Source organism: Ochotona curzoniae, unplaced genomic scaffold, assembly GCF_017591425.1.
Source record: "Ochotona curzoniae isolate NIBS_2020 unplaced genomic scaffold, NIBS_Ocur_1.0 contig_2723, whole genome shotgun sequence".
NCBI classification, from domain to species: Eukaryota; Metazoa; Chordata; class Mammalia; order Lagomorpha; family Ochotonidae; genus Ochotona; species Ochotona curzoniae.
In genome coordinates this window covers 26,074,895-26,099,408 of record NW_024465573.1, presented here as the reverse complement: position 1 = coordinate 26,099,408, position 24,514 = coordinate 26,074,895, and the positions used below count along the sequence as shown (strand labels likewise).

Genomic DNA, 24,514 nt, shown 5'->3' with positions numbered 1-24,514 from the left:
GGAGGGGGAAAGATAAACAGAGAGAGACAGAGAGAGCACACGTACTAAAATGATTACAACAGCTAGAGCTGGACTGCTCTGAAGCTGGGAGCCAGGAATTTCTTCTGAGTCTTCAATATGGGTAGCAGAAGCCCAGCCCCTTGGCAAAATAGGGGCCCAGCATCCAGGGAGCTGAATCCGAAGCGGAGCAGCTAGGACTCAATCAGTGCCCATATAGGATGCCAAGCAACATTGAAGGTAAAGGCTTTACCCACTATTCCAGTTCCTGGAATAATATTCTTAGTGGTTCTTCTAAACACTTATTTATCTTTGCTTGTAACTATTTCACACACATATACACACCATGTGCTGATCAATTTTCTAAAAATTTTGGTGAAAATCAACATTGAACTGCTATGTTATAGAGTAAATTCTCTTCATCTCTCCAGAGAATTTCTGCCCACACTAGTTCATTTTACAGCTCCTCAAAGCACTTTAATGGTATCCGCTAAATTTTCTTAGCAGCATGCCTGAAATTTGTCAGGAGACCTAAACTTAAAGCAGATGAGCTCTTCCTGTCTGATATCCTCTGTCAGTTTTTGCTTCCCACCTGGCCAAGTTTGGAGACTTCCCATCTGCCTCAAAATCAGGCTTTAATGGAAAGGAATCAAACTAAAATTGGGCTTGAGTAATGCTGGCCCTATTTCTCACTCATACGACTCCTTACTTCTAAATACATGAATGGGACCCCAAGAACATCTAATCCCACCTTGCCTGTGCCTGAGGGTAGGGTTGGGATCTTCATGACCAGGAATAATTCAGGGCCCTGCCAGAAGCAGCTGGTCTCTGGTCCCATTTGGGCCAATCTGCATTCAAATCACTAAGACATTTGTTTGTTTAGGAATCTCAAAGCTTCTCAAATTAAGCTTTTGGATTCCAAGCCTCAACCATTGGTTCCCTGACTGTCACAAGGCTGCATGGACAGATATATACACAAAACAGGTTTCATTTAGACCTCTACTTCGCAGTCATTTGTGAGCATATATTGTTATGCCAAGCTCTGTTCTAGAATTCTGTTGAATTGTGTTCCTACCCTATGGTGTCAATGGTTTGGTAGAAAGGACAGATAGCAAGCTAACAGCTACACAAATAATTGTATAGAAATGAGATGTAGCTTCATGTAGACTGCAGCAAATAGGGTGAAAGGAAAGAAAGAAGGGAGCTATGAGAACAAGTTATCTGTGGATTGTTGGATCAGGGAACATTTCCCCAAAGACCTGCTATTTAAGTTGAGAACTAAAATTGAGCAGAAATCATGCAGGGAATAATCTAGAAGGAAGTTCAAGCAGAAAAAAACAACATGTGCAGAGGTGTGAGGGGACAGAGTGGTGTGTGGCTGGAGCTCTACGTGCAAGAAAGGCCAACAGGAGAGAATAGAGAGATAGGTGGGGCCACATGAGCAAAAGAATTATAGCTACTGCCTGTGGTGCCAACATCCCATCTGAGTGCCATTTCAAGTTCTGGTCGATTCACATCCAACCCAGCTTCCTGCTAATGGCTTGAAAAGACAGAGGAAGATGGTCCAAGTGCTTAGGCCCCTACCACTCATGTAAGACATCCAGATGAAGCTCCTGACTGCTGGCTTTATTCAGCCATGCCCAATCCTTGTTGTTGCAGCAATTTGGGAAGTGAATCAGTGGACAGAGGAGCTCTCTGTCTATTCCTCTCTGTAACTCTGCCTTTCAAGTAAACAAATAAATCTTAGAGAGAGAGAGAGAGAGAGAGAGAGAGAGAGAGAGAGAGAGATGTAGCTAAGATACTTAGAACTAACAATGGAGTCATTAATAACTGTAGTAATGTCATATGGGGCTAGATTTAGAAGACAGGAAAAAGTCATGTCCATACACAGTTCAATACCACAATTCAGGTTTAATCCTTAAAAAATTGGTTAAAATGCTGAGGTTGTTCTATGTTCTGTACTGGGACTGCATGCGCCATTCATACCACTATCTTTCCATTGCTCTATTCTCTGTCCCTAGTCAAATGCCTGGCAAAGAATTTCTTGAATAAATGATGAATGTATTCTTGAAGGTAAGAAAAAAAACGCGTCCTATATTCTTCCTAATACCTAAAGAAGGTAACTGAAACTAACATGTTCAAAAGGACCAAAAGTTACAATGCAAGATAAAGAATTTGCAGAGCAAACTATCTTGTTTTGTGTGGATGGTATACTTTTTAAACAAAAACAGTTATTCATGTAGGTATAATGGATGGAAGATGGGACAGATTTTATGATAAATAACTGATTTCCTTAATGCCTTTGTAGGGAAGAAGTTTTTATATTGTGAGCCACATAAGAGAATTAAGGAAGTACTGGAAGAAGAACTTTATATTAAGAGAGATGAATGCCACATTAATAATTCACCTGCAGGTAATATACAAATGAAGTATATTTATGAAATGGCCAATTGATGGCAGAGTGATTATTTTATTCATTATAACACCATAACTATCAAAAGAGAAATGGATTCTTGGGAGATTTTTGAGTTGGTTTTTGCATATGTCCAAGTGAACCTTTATATTTAGGAAAAACTTGGCTAGATATAAAAAATTGCTTTGTTGTGGCTACTTTTTTTGATGGTCATTTCTGTGTAATGACAAGTAAATTTTGTAGGTATGATTGTAACAGTAGTTCCCAGACTTCAAATTGCATCAGAATTACTTGGAAGCAGACTGCTACGCGCCTAAATCTAGAATATCAGAATATCAGAAGGTATGGAATTGAGCCCAAGAATTTGCATTTCTACTGGACTCCCAGGTGGTGGTGAGGCTGCTGGTCCATGGACCCCCCCCCCCAAAGCATTGAGCCAGAATTTTTGTCACTTATCTTCAGTTTTTTAGGGGTGGAATGTGTTTTTTAAGTTTCATTTTTATTTTACTTAGAAGGTAAGGAGGGAGAGAGTGCTCAGAGACAGAAGGGGCAGAGAGAAAGAAACACAGAGTGGCTCTTCCATTTGCTGGTTTATTCTTCAAATGCCTGCTATTTCTTGGCCAGCCTGAAGCTAGGAATCTGAAACTCAGTCTGGGTCTCCCATGTGGATGCCAGGGACACACGTACTTAGGTCATCATCTGCTTCCTTCTAGAGTGTACCTTAGCAGGAAGGTGAAATCCAAGCACAGGTGGAACTCACATGTAGGCACTCCAATATGGATGCCAGCATCTTACCCACTGGGCATATGCCAGTCATTCTTAGTCACTTACATAAGTCATATTATCCAGGGATATTTGGTTTGTGATAATTCATTCTACACAATCTTTTCAGATATCCATCACACAAAATGGAGATCATCTGAGTTGTATTTTAGTAACATTTACTAGAAGTTGTACAAAGATATTATTTTAACCTAGAAAATCTTTCAAAGCTGTAAGTTTCTATAGGTTAGCTATTTAAGGGCTCTACTTGTGGAAAAGCTACTTGATTTTTTCTTTTTTTTTTTTTTAGTAACTAGAAGCCCCATTTAGCCAAAACAGGGGGTTAGCAGCCAGAGTGTTGACAATTGTAGGTCAACTGTGATCTTCTAATTCCCAGTTTACATTTACATGTTCCTTTCAATAGCTGATGTGAGCAGTGGCTTCCCTTCCTAGCTGACAAACTGTCGCATAGAATCAGAATCCCACATGAAACGTTTAAGGGCTTGTGCGGTTCCTACAGCACATCATCCAAGATGTCCAAAGGATACGCATGCTGATTTGTTTTCCTCTCGTTACTGGTCCTTTGCTCCGGTGCTTTTTCTGTCCACAACGTCCGAGATTAACTGTTCCTTTTCAGGTCATGGAAAAGCCCTTCCTCAAAGGTCAGACCCAATGGTCGCTCATTCGTATGCAGTGTCTATGCTGCAAACTGACAGGAGCTCTTTTTTCATCCCAATGGAAACAGTCTTAACCTGGCCTGTGGGTCACCATCTTTTGTCTTCTGGTTTTATTCTAATCCACTCCTTCCTTCTGCCTCTAGAATTTGCAGAACTTGGTTACAGGTCCTTGGGTGGACACTTCTAGCCGTATTGTAGCAATGATACCAAAATGTGTCCATTTCCCCCTCAACTCTGAAATGTCTACTTGACTCTTGGATATCCTGATTAGAACAGAACTCTCTCTCCATACAGCAAACGTAAAAATCCACTGTTTAGTAGGTCTTCCTCACATGAAGAAACAGTTCTACCATTCACTCACTAGAATGGGCTAAGCCCCTGGAAGTCAAATCTTTAAACTCTTTATCAAGGCTATCAGCGACTCCTGTTGAGTTTACCGCCCAAGCACATCTGTAATATTACCAGACATGCCTTCCTTCCAAAGTCCCTACTATCTCTTGCAGTAATAACCTCCTAGAATGACTTTTACTATTATCCCAACAGTCTATGTTTTACACAGAAACCCTTAAAGCATTGCCATGCTGTAAACTCTCCAAGCCTTCTTATACTAAATTTTTTCTCCTATAACAGCATTGGGCATCATGTTTTAACCACTGCTTGGGACACCTACATCCCATATCAGAATGTTTGCTTTGAGTCCAGGTTCCTACACTGCTAATTCAGCTTTCCACTGATGTGCACCTGAGGAGGTAGCAGGTGATGCAATAACAACTTGAGTTTCTGCCACTCATGTGTGAAACCTGAATTTCATTTTGAGTTTCATCTTGACCTAGTCCTGGCTGTTGCAGACATGTGGGGAGTAAATTAGCAGAATTATTTCATTCCTTATGTCTGCCTGTCTTGCAAATAAAAATGAAAATAAGTAAATGAAAACTCTTTTAAAAGTCAATTTTATTTTTTCTTACCAGGCCTTTTTACTTTCTGAATTTATTTCCTATACTTTCTCAGTCCATGTTGGCCACACAAACTCCCTGGATGTTCTAGAATATGTCAAACCCATTTCCACTTCAGACCATTACAATGTCTTCTTTTATCTTCATTCAGGTTAGAACTCAAAGGCCACCTTCTCAAAGAGGCCCTTACTTTCCATCAGGCTAGAACAGAAACTGCTTCACCCCCACCTCCACCAGTCATTCTCTCTTCTACTATTTGTGAAAGAAGTTATTTTTATTGTATATGAACTTCAAAAGCATACCACACACACACACATACACAGAGAGAGAAAGAGAGAGAGGGAGGGAGGGAGGAAAAGAGAGGGAGAGGGAGGGAGGGAGGGAGGGAGAGAGAGAGAGAGAGAGAGAGAGGATTTTCCATTTATTTTTTTTTTTTTTTTTTTTTTTTTTATTGTTCCTTACATTGTATTATGTAGTACAGTTTTATAGGCGCTGGGGATCCCCCCCACCCCTCCCATACCCCTCCCCCCATGGTGGATTCCTCCACCTTGTTGCATAACCATAGTTCAAGTTCAGTTGAGATTCATTGCTTGCAAACACATGCCTAGCATAAAGTTCAGCGTCTTATTGTCCAGATAAGTTCAGTGGCCTCTTGGGGAGACCTTCTATGGTCTGAAGATAGGTCTAACAGAGTAAAGATCCGGTCAGTTAAAAGCCCCAACAAGGCCTCAGTATCAATATACAACATTATGGAATTAATTGACATAGTAATGGGTAGACAATATGTTAAAAATAATGCAAGTTCCATTCTTCGAAACATCTGGGTTGAGACAGTATCAATGACAGGTTCAAAAAATAACCAACAATCAAACAAAAAATTACAGGTTAAATCAAGGCAAACATGTGGTATCTAATCTTTTGGGATTCACTCATTTCCCTTAGCATTATAGTTTCCAGTTGTGCCCATTTAGCCACAAAGAACTGCATTTTGTTTTTTTTAATAGCTGAGTAGTATTCCATGGAGTAGATGAACCAAAGCTTTCTTATCCAATCTTCTGCTGATGGGCATTTCGGTTGCTTCCATGTTTTTGCAATTACTGATTGTGCTGCAATGAACATAGGGATGCATGTTGGTTTGTCGTAAAACAGGTGTTTTGGATATATTCCTAGGAGTGCTATTGCTGGGTCATATGGTATGCAGATTTTGAGTTGTTTGAGTGTTCTCCAGACTGATTTCCATAAAGGCTGTACCAATTTGCAGCTCCACCAGCAGTGGAGTAAGGTTCCCTTTTCCCCGCATCCTCGCCAGCAAGCGTCGTTGGTGTTCTTGTTTATGTGGGCCAATCTTACTGGTGTTAGGTGGTACCTCATCGATGTTTTAATTTGTATTTCCCTTATTGCTAGGGAGCTGGAACATTTTTTCATATGTTTGTTTGCCATTTGGACTTGTTCCTTTGTGAAATGTTTGCCCATTTCCCGTGCCCATTTCTTGAGTGGTTTGTTTGTTTTGGTTTTTTGGTTGTTTTGAAGTTCTTTGTATATCCTGGAAATTAGCCCCCTATCGCCTATATCGTGTGCAAAGATCTTCTCCCACTCTGTGGGTTGCTTTTTTACTTTGTTGATTGTTTCCCTTGCTGTACAGAAGCTTCTTAGTTTGATGAGGTCCCATTTGTTTATTCTGTTCTCAACTGCTATTGCTTTTGGTGTCCTTCTTAGAAAGTCGGAACCTACTCCTAGGTCTTGCAGGGTATTTCCTACATTTTCCTGCAAGAGTTTGAAGGTTTCTGGATGTAGGTTTAAGTCTTTTATCCATGTAGATTGGATCTTAGTGTATGGTGATAGATGTGGGTCTATCTTTTTGTTTCTACAGGCTATCAGCCAGTTGTCCCAACAACATTTACTAAAGAGTCCTTCCCACTTGCTTGAGTTGTCATTGGTCTTTTTGTCAAAGATTAATTGGCTGTATTTGTGTGGGTTCCCTTTTGGTGCTTCTATTCTATTCCATTGATCTTCCTTTCTGTCTTTGTGCCAGTACCAGGCTGTTTTGATAACCACTGCTCTATAGTATGTCCAGAGGTCCGGGATTGTGATTCCCCCTGCTAACTTCTTATTTTTCAGGATGGTTCTAGCTATTCGTGGTTTTTTGTGTTTCCAGATGAACTCTTGAATCATTGTATCCAGTTCCGTGAAGAATGTTTTGGGCAATTTGATTGGAATTGCGTTGAAAATGTATATTGCTTGTGGTAGTATAGACATTTTAATGATATTGATTTTGCCTATCCAGGAGCACGGGATGTTATTCCATCTTTTGAGGTTTTGTTCAATTTCCTTTTTAAATAGTTTGTAGTTTTCTTCGAATAGGTCTCCTACGCTTTTGGTTAAATTTATTCCCAAATACTTCATACTTCTCTCTGCTATTTTGAATGGTATCCTGTTGGTTAGATCTTCTTCCATCTTGGTGTTATTTGCGTACACTATGGCTGTTGATTTTCGTTCATTAATTTTGTACCCCGCCACTCTGCCAAACTCTCGTATAAGTTCTAGCAGTTTCTGTATTGAGTCTCCTGGTTTTTCTATGTACAGGATTATGTCATCTGCATATAGTGAAAGCTTGACTTCTTCGTTTCCTATACGTATGCCTTTGATTTCTTTTTCTTGTCTTATGGCCTCTGCAAGTACCTCTAGGACTATGTTGAATAGCAGTGGTGATAGCGGGCACCCTTGTCTTGTTCCAGATCGCAGTGGGAAGGGTTCTAGCTTTTCTCCATTCAGTATGATACTGGCATTGGGTTTTTCATAAATTGCTTTGATTATGTTGTGGATTTTCCCATCTATGCCTACTTTGGCTAGAGTTTTTAGCATGAAGAGGTGTTGGATTTTGTCGAAAGCTTTTTCTGCATCTATTGAAACTATTATGTGGTTCTTGTTTTGCAGTTTTTGGATGTGGTTTATAACATTTATGGATTTCCGAATGTTGAACCATCCCTGCATTCCAGGGATGAATCCTACTTGATCCGGATGAATGATCTGTCTGATGATTTTTTGAATTCTATTGGCTAGGATTTTGTTGAGAATTTTAGCATCAATGTTCATCAGAGAAATAGGTCTGTAGTTTTCCTTCTCTGATGGTTCTCTGTCCGGTTTTGGGATTAAGGTGATGTTAGCTTCATAGAATGAGTTTGGGAGGGTTGCTTCCTCCTCTATTGTTTTGAAGAGCTTGTAGAGGATTGGGGTTAGTTCTGTTCGGAATGTTTTGTAGAATTCTGTAGTGAAGCCGTCTGGGCCTGGGCTTTTTTTCGTTGGGAGATCTTTGATGACTGTTTCAATCTCTACCTCGGTTATGGGTTTATTTAATTCTGCAGTTGCCTCCGGACTGAGTTTTGGTAAGTGGTGGGAGTCCAAGAACTTTTCTATTTCTTGGTGGTCCTCAAATTTGTGGGAGTACAGTTCTTTGTAGTAATTTCTAATTATTTTCTTAATGATTGCAGTGTCTGTTGTTATGTTGCCTTTTTCATCTTTAATGCTATTGATTCTCACTTTCTCTTGTTTTTTTTTGGTCAATCGGGCCAGTGGAGTGTCTATTTTGTTTATTTTCTCAAAAAACCAACTTTTTGATTTGTTGATTTTATGTATAGTTTTTTTGATTTCTATTTGGTTTATCTCCTCCCTTGTTTTGATGATTTCTTGTTTCTTATTGTGTGTGGGACTCTTCTGCTGCTGTTTTTCCAGATCCTGGAGGTGTGAGGTTAGTTCCTGTATTTGGCGTCTTTCTTGGGCCTTGACATGGGCTCCGATTGCGATGAATCTACCTCGTAGCACTGCTTTGGCGGTGTCCCACAAGTTTTGGAATGTTGTATCAGAGTTTTCATTGGTTTCCATAAATTTTTTGATCTCATCTTTAATTTCTTCTCTGACCCATTGTTCGTTTAATAGCATATTGTTCAATTTCCAAGAGTGCCTATACTTCCTGGGGAGTTTTGAGTTGTTGATTTCCAGTTTCATCCCATGGTGGTCTGAGAGGGTACATGGTATGATACTAATGTTTTGGAAGTTGTTTAGATTCGCTTTATGTCCTATCATGTGGTCGATTCTGGAGAAGGTGCCATGCACCGCTGAGAAGAAGGTATAGTCTGTGGCCTTAGGATAAAAAGTTCTATATATGTCTACTAAGTCCAGTTGTTCTATTGTTTGTGTGAGCTCTGTTGTTTCTTTGTTGAGTTTTTGTTTCGTAGACCGGTCCATTGTTGTTAGAGGTGTGTTGAGATCGCCTACAAGAATTGTGCGGGTGTCTATGTCTTCCCTTAAGTCTGTAAGTAATTGCTTTACGTAAGTAGGTGCATTAAGATTCGGTGCATAAACATTAATGATGGTGATTGCTTCTTGATGGATCATTCCTTTCACCAGTATAAAATGGCCTTCCCTGTCTCTTTTGATGTTAGTTAGAATGAAATCTATCTCGTCTGAAATTAGGATAGCTACCCCAGCTTTTTTTTCTCGTCTATTGGCGTGAAATATCTTTTTCCATCCCTTCACTTTCAGTTTCTTTGCATCCTTTCTGGTTAGATGCGTTTCTTGTAGGCAACAGATGGTTGGGTCTTGTTTGATGATCCATTCTATTAATCTCTGTCTTTTGATTGGTGAATTTAGACCATTTGTGTTGAGAGTTAAAATTGAGAGGTTGCAATTTTGCCCTGCCATGTGATTGTGTTGTGTGTGTGTTGTTGCCTATGTAATTGTCTTGTTGGTGCGGCCTTTAGTTTGGAGACCTTCTTATTTGCCAACTTTGTTTGTGATTTGCCTCCTTTTTGTCCGGGACTAGCGCATTTCTAAGGAGACTTTGCAGAGCTGGTTTTGTGTAGACATATTCTTCTAGTTTTTCTTTGCTATTGAAGTATCTGATTTCGTTCTCATATACAAATGAGATCTTTGCTGGGTAGATTATTTTTGGTTGACAGTTGTTTTGTTTCAGGACTTGGAAGATCTTTGTCCATTCTCTCCTTGCTTGTAGGGTCTCTTCGGAGAAGTCAGCAGTGATTCTGATGGGTTTTCCCCTGTATGTGATCTTTTCTCTACTTCGTACTTGTCTCAGGATTCCTTCTTTGTCTTCATTGGAGTAGAACTTGAGCACCGTGTGTCTGGGTGAAGATCTCTTTGGATCATGTCTGTTGGGAGTTCTCTGTCCATCCTGTATGCGGGGTGGGTTCGCGTTCCAAGTGTTTTGGAAGTTTTCCTGTATAATTTCATCGAGCACTGCTTGCATCCCAGATTCTCTTTCTACTCCCTCGGGGAGGCCGATGATCCGAATATTCAATTTTCTAAGGTAATCCTTCATCTCTTGCATCATTTTATTAGTTTTGCTGAGGTTTGTCTCCAGCTGTTTAATTCGCTGGGCACTTTCATTTTGTGTGTCTTCTGTTTCAGAGATCCTTTCCTCTGCCGCATTTATTCTGTTGATGAGGCTTTCAATCTTATTATCTTGGGCATCCAGTTTGGTTTTGATTTGTTGTATTTCGGTGATTATGCGGTTCTGGAGGTCTTCCAGCTTTATGTCCACGTCTCTGAGAGATTTTAGCATTATTTTCATCAATTCCTTTGTTGGTAACACTTCCATGTCTTCATCTCGTATCGTCGATATTGATAATGGCTTTTGGCCCTTGTTTGGTGGGGTGCTGGCTCTTTCATCTGGAGCACAACTCTTTCTGGTGGTTTTTCCCATTGCGTTGGTGTATTCTGGTGAGGCAAATGGGCCCGTGTGTTGAGGGGCTGTCAGGTGCTTTCCTGTAGAGATTGGAGCCTGTAGGCGTGGTGTTGCCGGGCGTGGTAATTTTCAAGGCACCGTTGGTGCGTTCTCAGGGCCCGGGGCTGTAGAGCACCACCTTGGGGGCCCAGTGGATTCCAGGCACACTCTGGGCACCTCTTCTACAGGTGTGACACCCCAGGGCGTGGCGGGATGGAGGCGCTCTCTGGGTGTGCTCCCTTCACGGGAATCCGCAGGGCGTAGAAGGTTTTATGTGCTTTCTCCCTGCGTTCTCCGTGTCAGGGACTGCAGGGTTTTTCAGAGCCCACCTGGTGCGTCTCCCACACACGGGACTGTGGGTGAGGCACTTTCCAGGCGTGGCTCTTATGCAGTGAATCCACCACTCGTGGTGTGTGGGTGTTCAGAGCCCCTGCTCCCGTGTGGCTCCCCCACACAGGCCCTTAGCGGAGGAGTGGCCCAGGCGCCCTGTTATAATGACTTCACGGCGGCAGGTTCGCACCGTGTCAGTTTGGTGCAGGAGTTCTGTCACCTGACACCTGCGCTACGGAGGTGCTGCTGCTGTAGGCGGGGCGCCCAGCCCGCTCGGTGCGGCGTTCAGAGTCCTGGTGGTTTCAAGCACTCACCAGGCAGGATGTGGGGGACTCCAGACCCTCGCCAGCTACCTCTGCGCACCGAGCCGCACTGGTCCCCTCAGCGCAAGAACATCCGATGCGCCTTCCCGGGGCCCCCTCAGCCACCAACACAACACCACTGTACGTAGTTCCACACAGACCCAACAGTTTCGGCCGTCTGCTCCGCGTTCTGAGGCTGTAGCCTCAGCAGGGGGCAAGAAATGCGGAGGCTGCCACGTCAACCCCCAGCTCACCAAACGTCCGGCCGCTGCAGTCTGCCTCCACCGCTGCCGAAGGCCTCCCGCCGGTGACGATCCCCCTGATCTCCCCGCCTCCGAGCTGGCCGCGTCTCCCGTCAGGCCGTTTTCAAGAGTGACTCAGCAGGTCTGGAGTGGGATGTCGGTTTCTCTGCCTTTGCCCTGCTCCGTTCTCGTTGTTCTTCCGAGTTGTGTGGATCTTTTTGGCTCCACACTGTCCCAGGGAGCTTCACGGACCTCTCCCTGCGGTTCCCTGCTGTTCCTCTTTGCTGCTTTTGTAGCGTTCTATCCCTCTCTCACTAGCTGCTCCCTCACAGTCTTCCTCCTACGTCGGCCATCTTCCTCTCCCCTCGGATTTTCCATTTATTGGGTCGTTCTCCAAATGCTGGGTCAGGTTGCAGTCAGGAGCTGCTAGCTTAATCCAGGTCTCCCAGTAGGTCATAGGTCGTAGGTCGCAGGGACCCAAGTACTTTAATTATCCCCTGCCGCCTCTGAGGGTATAGAGTAACAGGAAGCAAAACTTGGAAATAGATTGAGACTTTGAACCTAGGCATTCCTATATATGGCATGTGGCCATCTTAATTAAGCACCAAGGACTTGCCTCCCATTTGCAAAAAATCACTACCTGAAAATTTATATACATATATATGTGCATTTATATTAAAACAAATTTATATATATAAACTTGTATATAATTTATATATATTAAATATAAACATATAATGTGCACACATATAAATACACATACACATACATATTTGTATACTTTCTTGTTAGCTATATCTCCCACTAGAACATATACTACCTGAGAACATCGATTTAATTTGCTTAGCCACAAATCCTTACCGAAACTATGTGATGCGGGTGTTAAGATGAATGCCATTTTAGGATGAGTAAGCTGAGATTTGGAGAAGTCTTTAACTTGTTCAAGTTTTGCCTTAAGTGGTAGAACCAGATTTGCAATTCAGGTCTGACTGGATATCTCATCAACTTTCTACTCACAGTGGTGCCTCTGGTGATAGCTCATGGTTAAAACCATGCCTTTAGATGGCTTGTGATTTCTAAGACCTTTGACATAATTGATGGTTCAGTTGTTGTAACAGGTTCTTTCCTGAAATTTCTTGGAATGCCAAACTGTCCTGATTCTCCCCTTGCCTCCTCACACAGCCCTTCTCATCCTCCTTAAGGAACTCTGTTTACTCAGCCCTCACTCTAAACACTGAGCCTTTCCAAGGTGTTATCTACCCTTCTAATACTGTTCCATTAGCTCTCCCTGGATTGTCTCAGCTATTCCCTAGTTTTCACTGTGACCCCTTGGGACGACTCTGAAATCTGTGTTCTTAGGCCAAGCTTTCTATCTGGATATCACATAAATTCTCAGGATCATCATGTCCAAACTGAAGCTCTTAGCTGTCCTCTGCTTGTTCCTTCCTTTATTTCATCCATCCAAATGAAAGACATGGCCAAGGTCCAAGTCCAAGATCAGAGAGCTCTCGTTATTCCCACTGCAGGCCACTGTGTCTCCCTCTTAATCAGGTTTGGCTTGACCCAACATCCCAAACTGTTGACCCATCTGTAGTGATTTCCTTTGCCATTTGTTATTTATTTAAATATCTGAACCAGTTGTGAACATTTTTTTTAAAGCAGAAACTTTTATATATAAAATGAGGTTTCTGAATGATCTTGGATGTGGAGAGGAGGAGGAGCATAAGAGAAGATGTGACAACATTGAGTTGACATTCCACCCAGCAGGCAGTAGTGGCTGGTCATGGGTTACGATCTTGCTAATTCTCCCATATCACTCTTCAAAATTACACACCAAACCCCTAGTCAAATGGGAGGTATCACAGGTTATTTATGTTCACATATGCACTGCAGGTTTCCTCCTGTTATTTAGAAATAGGAAAAAGGTATTTCTCCGGTACCCATAGTCCTATCACAAGTGGGGGAAAGAGAGTGATAATTATTTAGCTTAGAGGTTAGGCTGCTGGGTATGCCTGCATACAGAGTACCTGCGTGCAACTCCTGACTGCATTCCTAATCCTAAATTTCTGCTAATGTGTACTCTGGGAGGCAGCATTTGTGTCGCTGAATAATTGTTTGGCTTAGAGGTTAAGCTGCTGGGCATGCCTGCATACCACTGGAGAGTACTGTGGGGGGGCGGCATTTGTGTTGCTGCCACCAGGCAGGCCCACCCTGGGTTGCCAGCCTCTGTGTCTGGGCTGGCCCAGAGCCAGCTGTTAAGTGCACTCGAGTAGTGAACTGGTAGGTGAGAAAGTGCTCCCTATTTCGCGTGTTCATTTGCCCCTCAAAAAAGTAAAAATATTTTGTTAAAGTGAGAAAATAAAGAAATCTGCAGGGAGAGTCAATTGTTTCTAACCTCTGGCCTACTTTAGCTATTTATCTTATTTGTTTTCTCTCTACATATATTTGAATTCATGACTTTAGATAAACCCCATATCACATTTCACTGATATACCCAAGTCTATGTAAATTCTAGGGATCTCAAAGACCATGCACAAATCTATATGCAATGGTTGAGTTAGTTTGAATTTTTAACTACTGTTATGTATTTGAAAGGCATAATGAAAAAAAAAAACAGATTGTCTGATCTTCCATTTGCTGGCGTATTCCTCAAATGCATGCAACAACTGGGATGTGGGCATATCGAGTGGTGGTTTAAGCCACTGTGCCACAGTGCTGGTCTCTGTCTGAAATTTTAATCAACTGCCCATACTCATGCAACCATCCAGTGAGTTCACTGGTGAAGATGAGCGTTCAGACTGATTTCCCCACCACCGGAGAGAAGCACTGTAACGCTGGGCCAGAATAACATGCCACCGGAGAACCTACCCAGCCGCTGATAGCTTCCATTATTGGGGCATTTGTCCTGAAGTTAAGCTACTTGAATTATACCATGTTTTACTAGTGACTTAGCTAATATGACACTTTGGAAGCTATCAAGTTATTTCCGTGATTTTGTTTTTCTCCTCCTTTGGTTGAACCAGACTGGTGAAAGATTTTACTTCTTTCGGGATGCTGTCATATGCTGTAGCCACAGGGAACTTAGGATAATCAGCTGTTGGGCCTGGGGCTCCTAGCTGAATGAGCTGCTCCATGTTCCTGTGGGCACATTATACAGCAGCTCCTAAGAGCTGCCCAGTGGCCAAGGGTTCTCGGATGGTTGTTATATGCTTGGGTCTAGGGAATGGCACCAGTGGCAATAGCAGGCTGCTCACCCTCTAAGTCCTCCCTTCTCCAAGCTTTCTATTCCTTGCAAGTTTCTGCTGCAGAGATATGTGGTTCAGTGAGAAGCACTGGACGCTATTGCGAAAGGGAGGGGCGTTGCTCTATACAATTATGTTGGTGACAGTGATGGTTGTGGTGATGATGGGAATGATAATAAACAGCTACCATTTACAGACGTTCTCCTGCATATAGCAGGTGTTCTTTCAACATGACTTCTTTTGGTTATTGCACCAGCCCTATGGGATACATGTTCTTTTTGCTTACATTTCATCAGTGTAGAAATCGAGGCTTAGGAAGTACAATGGCTTGTCCAGGCGGCATGCAACTAGCAAATGGACAGCTGATGCATGAACACAGGCTTGGCAGAAGGCAATAACCTTGGCCATTAGATTATTTGAATAAATTGGAAAGTCAGATATACAAAAGAAAGAGAGATAGATCTTCCATCCAGTGGTTAACTCCTCAAGTGGTCACAACAGGCAGAGCTGAGCTGATCTGAAGCAGGAGCCTGGAGCCTCTTCTGGGTCCCAAGGCTCTGGGCTGTATTCAACTGCTTTCCCAAGCCACAATCAGAGAACTGGAAGGAAAGTGGAACAGCTGGGACAAGAACTGACATCCATATGGGATCCTGGTGCACACAAGGCGAGGACTTTAGCCACTAGGCTACGGCACTGGGCCCAATTCTGTCTCCTTTTATAACATAATCATATGAGAACATTTGGAATAGATTTAGCGGCAAGTAATATAATATTTTCTTTAATGACAAAAGTAACATGTTTGTTTACTGCTTTCATGCTTTGTGTTTTTCTGGCTTATATCTGCAGAGGTCAAAGTAGTTGTGAAAATTTAGTTAATGAAGCTTACTAGTTTATCTCATTCTCAACATTTCCTTTTCCAATGAACTAAAAAGTTTCTTGCCAAATTCATTAATCTGTGCCTGTATACACCTTACTAGATGAATTTAATTCAGAGTCTGCTATCTTGGTTATGTTTAGTGCGATTTTAGAAAGTATAAAATGTTGTGAAGGAAGTATGAACATGTTGGTCATTTACCAAAAAATGTTTTTGCCTGTTCACAATGCACGGGAATTTACTAGGCATCAAAGGCAAGCCAAGATCATCGCATGGGCTAGGAGTCACCAGATGGTCATTAAAGTTAGTGAACTTTTTCTCTAGTTACATCCTTAACCATGTTTACACAGGAAGATATTTGATAATGTGGCTCTAAACTGGCTTTTCAAACTTTAAGGTTCATTCTTGAACAGTGCAGACACAGCAGAAAGAAACAAGTGTGTTTTAAAAGGGGGAGGTTATGCTCCCTGTGCGATGCGGCCAGCTATGAATTCTGGTTGCAGTGTTTGGTGTCAAGGCATAGTGACTTGAACAAGGCATAGTGACTTTAACATTCAGGATAGAAAGAAAGTCTCCGGGGCTTAAGAAGGGAAGAGAGAAGAAGAAACTGAGAAAAGATCTGATTCCTTCCTCATTGCTTGTCTGCTGCACCTGCTGCCCTTTTCCTTGCTGGTCTAGACTGCCACCAAACAGGTCATTGTGGTTGCACTTCCTCCTCCTGGAACAGTCACGCACAGAGTGCTCGTAAGGCCTTTGCTCTTTTTTTCAAGACCTCTTTTCCTCCAGTTGACTATTTCACCTCTACAACGTCTTTACTGAAGCATTACATCAAATGGAGGTGTTTTTCTCCCCAGAAACCTCTGTTTCTGCTTCCCACCTCCCAGCAAACTCTACCTCTGAATACACTAAACAGGTACCTATGTTCTATTTTGCATTGACTTTTCTAAAAAGCCTTTCTGATGATCTGTATTTATATTTCAGGTAATTTCCCTATTAAGCTGTAAACTTCTAAATTTAGGTAGTACAACATTGGTTTTTTCTTCATTTTTAGTTTATTTGAGAGGAGGTGGAGATGGGGGAAAGAAAGTCCCCATTCCCATCCACTTGTTAACTCCCCGAGTGTCATTAATGGCCTAGAGCCTTGGAAGCGTATCCAAGTCTTCCACATAGCGGCAGGACTTAAATCCTTGATCTAAACAGCCGCCTGCTGCACTGTGCACTAGCAGAAGGCTGGAGTTTGGAGCAAGGTTGGTATCAACCCCAGGCCCTCTGGTGCCAGCTGCCTTAACTGCCAAGCCATACACCTGTTCTCACAGTTCCTCATTTCAAAGTGCTTTATATTTGCCAGCTTGTCCCTGTACGTGACGCAAAGCTGAATCTATTTCCTTGTCTCTTACAAGGTGTGGCACCTAGGAGGTGTTTCCCAAGTGCTTACGAGCTCTCCTGAATTTGAGTCTACTATTCAGGAGTTGGAGAAAAATGCTTTATCTCTAGATAGGGTAGAAGAGGAAATCACTAGAATAGCAGAAGCAGATTTAGATTAAATAGAAGGAATAGCTTAAACTCTGTAAGTTTCTTGACAGGAGGAGAGTGTGGAGTCTTGCCTCAAGTTCTTTGAGGAAGGAAGGAATCTTGACGGATAGTTTCAGTTACTCTGCTCATGAGCAGAAAGGGTGAGGTGAGCACTAGCATGCAGCTTGGTGAGTCAGAGCAATGACTGTACCTCAAGAAATGGAATCAGAACCTTTGCTTGGACAGCAAAGTCGCTGTCTCTGTGAAAACAGCAGCTACTATTTATTGAGTAGCAAGCACCTCATGTGCACTTCATAATAAATCCTATCATAATCTGCAAAATAGATATTAGATAACAAGATAACAGATATACATGGTTAAACAAGTTATCCAGAGACATGCACCTGCTAGGTGGGGGAAGTAAGACTGGAATCCAGCTTTCCTCTGAACCATAAGACTGTGCCCCCTTTCCTTACTTTGTATGGAGCCCCTATGGGGGCCAGGAAACAAATGTCAGTGATATCAATGAGTAGTCTTGGATTTAGGGAGAATACTAACCATTAAATTTGCAATCTCAAAAATGAGAAAAATAACTTACGGAAACTAACCAAATTTCACCACTTAAGTAGGGGTATGATCTTCTACACAGTACGTGCTCATCAAAGGTTTATTGACCAGCTCGCATCACCCAAATTAATGGTGTTCAGATATGGAGGATAGCCCAATGCAAATCATGAATGAACTCTATTAAATGGTTTCAGGTCTGAGGACCTATACTTTCCCACATACCCATATGTAGATATCACTTTCCAAATATTTTGCTATGTTGTTTTAATGTAGGATCCAGTAGGTGTTGTGTTGCAAGGAGAGATTAAACATTAGTGTGTGAACTTTAGAAGATTCTTAGATACCTACTCTGAGTTGTGTTCCCCGCCTCTGGGTTTATTTCCACAAACTACATGAGTTAAATAAGAATCAGATAAGATTAATTGAAAAAGTTTTAAAAGCATTTGTTTCTAATCCTTCTGTGCTTTGCATGTATGTTTCTACACTCACTTTTCATCTAATTGTTTAAGTTAAACTAGCAAAGAACACTGTAGAAGTTTAACTTCGTAGGAAATCATTGGGTGAATGAAATGGAATAAAAGCTTCAATGAATGATAAAGACCAAGGATGATTTGTTCAATTAAACCCAATAAACTTCCACTCACACCATGAGACAGATAAGTATCAAATAGATACGTTAAAAACACATCTCACCAACAAAGATCAGCAGAAAATATATCGCATGGATTTTAATTTTTTTTAGTTTCATCTCTTCAAAACACTTTCTCACTAAATTCTTCAATGACTCATACATCACACAGCAGTATCATTTTCTTTAAGAAGGTTCTTGATTTTAATTCTTTCAACGACAAATCAGTCATTCAGTGGCATATTATTTCACTTCATGGCACTGAAATTTTCCCTTTTTCTTTCTGTTGCTGATTTTGTTTCGTGGCTTTTCATTTAAGGGGATGTATAGTAACTGAATAATGACCATCATAGCTAGTAGCACGTTCTTTAACTTCATGGAATTGTAAATTTCTATTATTCTTCCTGTTGTTGATTTTATATTGTGGCTTTTCACTTAAGGGGATGTATAGTAATTGTGTAATGAAGACCATCATATCCAGATATGGGGATACAATGCAGTATGCATCTCTACTTCCAGACCAAAGATGGACTCCCAATGAAACTGTTTACTATATCTTGACAATAGAATGCTGGACTCTCTGCCATTGTCCATGCCCACAATGATGGACATATGACTGTTTACAAAGAACTATACTATAGTAATGATATAGGGGAACTCAGTGAGAGAGAAAGGGTTTGGGGAGGGGATAAGAGAAATCCCAGGGCCAATGGAACTATATCATAAAATGATAATAATAATAAAAATAAGTAAAATTTAAAAAACACAGTTTACTAAGTAAGAATATTTCTTGATCATACTCTTTCTTTTGAAAACATTGACAGCGGCTCTGGAGAGGATTTGGAGCATTCAAAGGAACCTCCCCATGGGAGGCACGAAGCCAGGACTGCCCAGCAGGAACAATTTACTGCCACAGACCAAGTACTATTCCAGGCACGGAGGGCTGAGAAGTAAGCTGGCCATACTGCCCACTCCCACCAGAGCCCATCAGGGTACTTGCACAGTGGTACACACATTGTCATAGCATTCAACCTTCCTCTAGCTTGTTTCCCTCCAGTTACTTTGATTTTAGCCTTATTACATCATTATGGAATCAGTCACAGCTCAATAACCAACCGACTGCATAGCCCAGAGCTGCACTCTCGATTTTTTCTTCTTGACTTTATCCATGTAGGATGTACCAGCACATTGTCAGTGCGTAGGGACAGGAATCCATGTTTGCTTCTGTGTAACTGTTGCCCAGTGAAAAATGAGGAAAGTGAGGAGATGAAAGAATTGAGAAAGGAAGAAAGCAATTCTTGTTCTTGGCTCCTTTTCAAGAGGCCATTAAGATGGGCACAGTATACTGCTCCTCAGCAGATGTCAACTTGAGAACTTTCTTCACTGCCACAGCCAGTGCCTGCTAGGAACATGACACCAATGTGTGTGCAAAGCCAGAAGTCTCCACATGGAAACAGCCTTCACATAATCTAGGGATATGCAAGTTGGGGGCACATGACTGAAAGCCATCTGCAACTGGGGATGGGTTGAGCTGAAAGCCAAGCTTGGGTATTTTGCTTTTAAAAAGATTTATTTATTTTTATTAGAAAGGCAAACATACATACAGAAAGAAGGAGAGACAAAATTTTCTGTCCTTTGATTCACTCCCCAAGTGGCTGCAACAGTTGGAGCCAAGTCGATCTGAAGCCAGGAGCCAGGAGCTTGTCTCATGTCTCCTACATGGGCTCAGGGTCCCAAGGCTTTGGGCCATACTCAACTGCTTTCCCAGGCCACAAGCAGGGAGCTGGATGGAAAACAGGGCCACCAGGATTAGATCCAGTGCTCACATGGGATCTAGCCAGATGCATAGTGAGGACTTTAGCCAGTAGGCTATTGCACTGGGCCCAAGCTTGGGTACTTCAAACCGATAGATAGATAGATAGATAGATAGATAGATAGATAGATAGATAGATAGATAGATAGATATAAAGATAGTTAGATAGAGCGAGCAAATATATATATATACATATATATAACATATATATCAAATGCTATATAGTAGTGTTTCTTCAAAGCTTTTTAAATGTTTAGTAACACAAGAGATCTTCAAAAATGTTTACGGAAAAATCCATATTATGAAAAAAACTATGCTTTGGAGAATTTTTTGCACCAAAATACACTCATACTAACTTACTGCAACATGTCTTCGGAAGATCCAGTTTGAAACACTACAAAGGATAAGACACCAGTTCGAAAAGTCAAAACAGTGCTGCAAGCAAGGGCATTTGCTGAACACAGTTGAGAATAAAGACATCACAAAGGAGAAGGGACCCCAGGCTAGAGATGCAGCCCCTGGGAGAGACATTCAGAAGGAGGAAATACAGCCACGAAAAGAAACTGATACACAACATTCAAAACAAAAACAAGAACTGTATTCTGAGATTCATGTAGGAAACAGGAACCTTTACGGAAACCTAGATTTAATTATAAAGTAGTAGCCACCATCAATCGATGCCAGGTCTGGCATTATCTTATGTAGTCATGTAACTCACATGACCATGAAATAAGGATTTTAATTGCCATGTTACAGGTAAAAAAATAAAATAGAGGCATAGAGACATGACATTACTTGAAATTCCATGTTGAGGAAATAATGAAGCCAGAATGGCTAACTTGTGTCCATTAGGCTTCTGAGATTATGTCTAGGAATACTATGGATCATTGTGGCAGAGAATGTAACTTCTGGGCAACAAGGACACAGCTGCTGCAGGGTGTGGCTAAGGAGGACCAAAGGCCAGGGCAATGGGACCACAGGGTTAGGAATTTAGGAGGCTCCTACACGCGTACTTCACAAAGGTATCCGTGTCTGGGAGTAATAGCTGACTCAACCCAAAACTGGGCCACTTGCCTATTTGGGATTGTTTACCTCAAATTTCCACTCAGCTTCTTAGATCTCATTTAGCATGGATCAATCTATCATTTCAAGAAAACTCAAAAAGCAATTTATGTTAAAGACAAATGGTTTTCTAAATGAAAATCACTAGGACTGATTGAAGGAGAAGGTTTGCTGGAAGTCATCCAAGACCGATAAATCGCCCATCACTTAGAGTCTTGATAACAAATGTGTTTTATTTTTGCCCATAATTATATATCTTTCATGTATACTGGTGAGAAAAGACTTTTCCTCCTCATTGTGATTTACACACACTGCCTTCGTAGCTTGCCCTCATCCTCTATCCTCAACCCAGGCCCAACCAAGTGCTATCTCTGTTTCATCTCTGTTGGTTACAGCTGCATTTTTGCCAGCTGCTATGAACTTTGCCACCTTCTAGATCACGTCAACTAATCCGTGCATAGGGCTGATGATAAAGAATTAGTATTTCACGTTGTCATTGAAAAAAGGAAAGTGCTAGACACAGAACGAAGTCTATGATCATTTTTAAAATTTGGCAATAGTGACGCACTCACTGTCTAAAGCTCGTTGGAGGCAGAAGCCGTATCTGTCTCACTCACCATTGTGTATCTGGCACTTAGCATCTGTCACGAAAATCATCAGTGAAAAAATGAACCAGAGAGGATATATTAATTTCTTATTTTATGTTCAGAATTTCTTCCTGCTAACACCATACAATGGGGTTTCCAAAAGTTCATGGAAAATGTATAGTGCAGGAAAATTATGCATGGATTTAATTTTTTTTTCTACCAGAAAAAAAAAACTTTTAATTCCACTCTGTCACAAACTTTTGGAACTACCCTCAGGTATTTATTCCCTCACCCCAGACAAAAGTGTATGGTTTTTCTTAATTGAGCGTGTGAGGCTAAACAGGACATGGAGAACAGAGGGAAACACAAAGGAAACGGTTGTTTACAGGAGTAGATCACGAAAAGTTGTATATGTTCTATACACAACTTGAAGCTACAACTTTTTTCTTTCTTCCCTTTTTTAAACTTTTGTTTTCAAAGTTTTCTGTGGATTACAATATTTCCAGGAAATTATCCAATAAAATCTGTTTTAGTTAGACAATCCAAACTTTTTTAAAAGGAAAAAGATTTACTTATTAATTTGTTTCATAATTGGAAAGTCAGATTTACAGAGAGAAGGAGAGACAGAGAGAAAGATTTTCCATTCACTGGTTCACTCCCCAGTTGGCCGCAACAGCCAGAACTGAGTCAATCCGAAGCCAGGAGCCTCTTCCAGGTTTCCCATGCAGGTGCAGGGTCCCAAGGCTTTGGGTCATCCTCGACTACCTTCATAGGCCATAAGCAGGGAGCTGGAGGGAAAGTGGAGCAGCCAGGATACGAATTCGTGCTCTTATGGGATCCTGGAGCATGCAGGGTGAGGATTTCAGCCACCAGGCTACTGTGCTGGGCCCAATTCAGTCAAACTTCATAGCTATCTTTTTTCCTGTTGCCTTGTGGTTTGATTCCTTGCTAATGAGAAACATGACCGTGGTAGTGGTAGCTCTGCACATCATTTAGAGTTTCAAATGTAGAGCTATGATTTTCAAAACTATGTTTCATTTAGACATGATGCTGCATCTGTTTTCAACATACTAACAAGGTTTATTCCTCTGCGCTCACATGTCTGTCCTATGCTTTACAAAGCCCCACCGCCACTCCACCCCTAAACACTTCCAGCCCAGTGCTGAGCTTCCCTGTGATTCCAAATCACATAAGTATCTTGGTAAAATTCAGATTCTGATCCCACAGGGCTAGAGCCCGAGACTCCACGCAACTAACCAGCTCCCAGGTAATGCTCATGCCCGTTTTCGGGAATGTCTAAGACAGAGCTGGGGTTTTTCCAGTTAATGGGATCAAATGGGAATGGCTTTTACATTTTGATTTTCCAAATGAAGTGTTGTTGGGAACGCAAAGTCCAATGTAGTGGAAACAGAGTCGGGATTAAAGATCATTTTCCCAAAGTGGAACTCTCACTTATCTGTTTACATTTGGTTTTCACCCTAGGATAAGATGAATACAATTTTCCATTGAGGTGGAACCTTTTTCTCCTGATGTCTGAAGAACAAAGAGGAAACCCAAGCTGGATTCACAACTTAAAATGTACAAAATTGTATATTAATGTGTAATTCCTATGGTTGGTATTAACACCTATCTCAAAGTAAGCAGCTGAAAATAAGAAAGGAAAATAGTATATGTACTTTGGATTGTCACAATTGGAATATGTTTGGTTTCTAATTCAGCTTCTGTTAAATATATGATATATGATGAAACAAAGGCATGTTCGTTGATTCTCTAAAATAAACATTAAAATCATAACCTTCCATTTGCTATAACATATTCATCAATTTTAAAAAGTGAGTTCAGGGATAGATAATGGTTAGCAAGTAAAAAACACAGATGAATAGTGTGACTCAGAGACAACCATTTTTTTTTTTTCCGGTGTGCAAAAGGACTTTTTTTTTTTAAGATTTATTTTTATTGGAAAGACAGATTTTCAGAGAAAAATAGAAACAAAGAGGAAGATCTTCATTTCACTGGTTCATTCCCCAAATGGTCACAAGGCTGGAGCTAAGTTAATCCAAAGCCAGGAGCCAGAAACCCTCTTCCACGTCTCCCAAGTAGGTGTAGCATCCCAAGGCTTTGGGCTCCATTGCTTTCCCAGGCCACAAGCAGAGAGCTGGATGGGAAGCAGAGCAGCTGGGACATGAGTTAGCACCCATTTGGGATGTCAGCATTTGCAAGTGGAGGACTAGCCAATTGAGCCATTGTGCCAGTCACGCAAAGTAAAATTTATTAAAGATATTAAAGATGCAAAACTTCTGCTATAGCAGGAGTGGGGCTTGCAAGAGAAAGCTTGCAACAATCACTTTTATGCTGGTTTTGGCAGAGTCATCATTTCTCTAGAATTTGTTTACTAAATCATAAACAGGCAGGAAATTTGGGGAGATATCTAAAAGAAAAAAGTACTTTAATAATATTACTTAATTTAAAACAATAGGGGTTAGGCTGGGGGCGTGCAAATGAAAGCTTCCACCCCATCAGCAGCACAGTTTCATTTGATGGGAGGGAACACAGCCTAGGCTCCTGACCCAGGAATTTCACACTGGCAGCTGCTTAAATGTGGCTGGTGCCATTGTGGGTTGGGTTGGACGCACGAACAAGAGCTTCCACCCCACCAGCTGCACGTAGTTTCAGAAATTCATCCCACCTGGTGCTTAAATGCAGCTGGCACCATCTTGGGTCAAATTGTGCAGGGTTCCAGGGGCACCGCCCAAACTCCTCTGGTAACAAGCTCTGGGGACTTGGGGGTGTGGCTAAGGGGGCCTTATTGTTGGCAC

General features: G+C 41.5%; 1 protein-coding gene across 1 annotated transcript in view; it reads left to right on the top strand.

The window, feature by feature from the left end:
• CUNH11orf97 (chromosome unknown C11orf97 homolog) overlaps positions 1–23,452 on the top strand; it is a 28,164-nt gene extending 4,712 nt beyond the window's left edge. The window contains exons 3-5 of the mRNA XM_040976748.1: positions 2,306–2,410; positions 19,061–19,186; positions 23,181–23,452. Of these exons, the coding sequence (XP_040832682.1) occupies positions 2,306–2,410; positions 19,061–19,186; positions 23,181–23,185 (236 nt within the window). The 3' untranslated portion in view covers positions 23,186–23,452. The remainder of the gene's footprint in view (positions 1–2,305; positions 2,411–19,060; positions 19,187–23,180) is intronic.
• Positions 23,453–24,514: the final 1,062 nt, after the last annotated feature.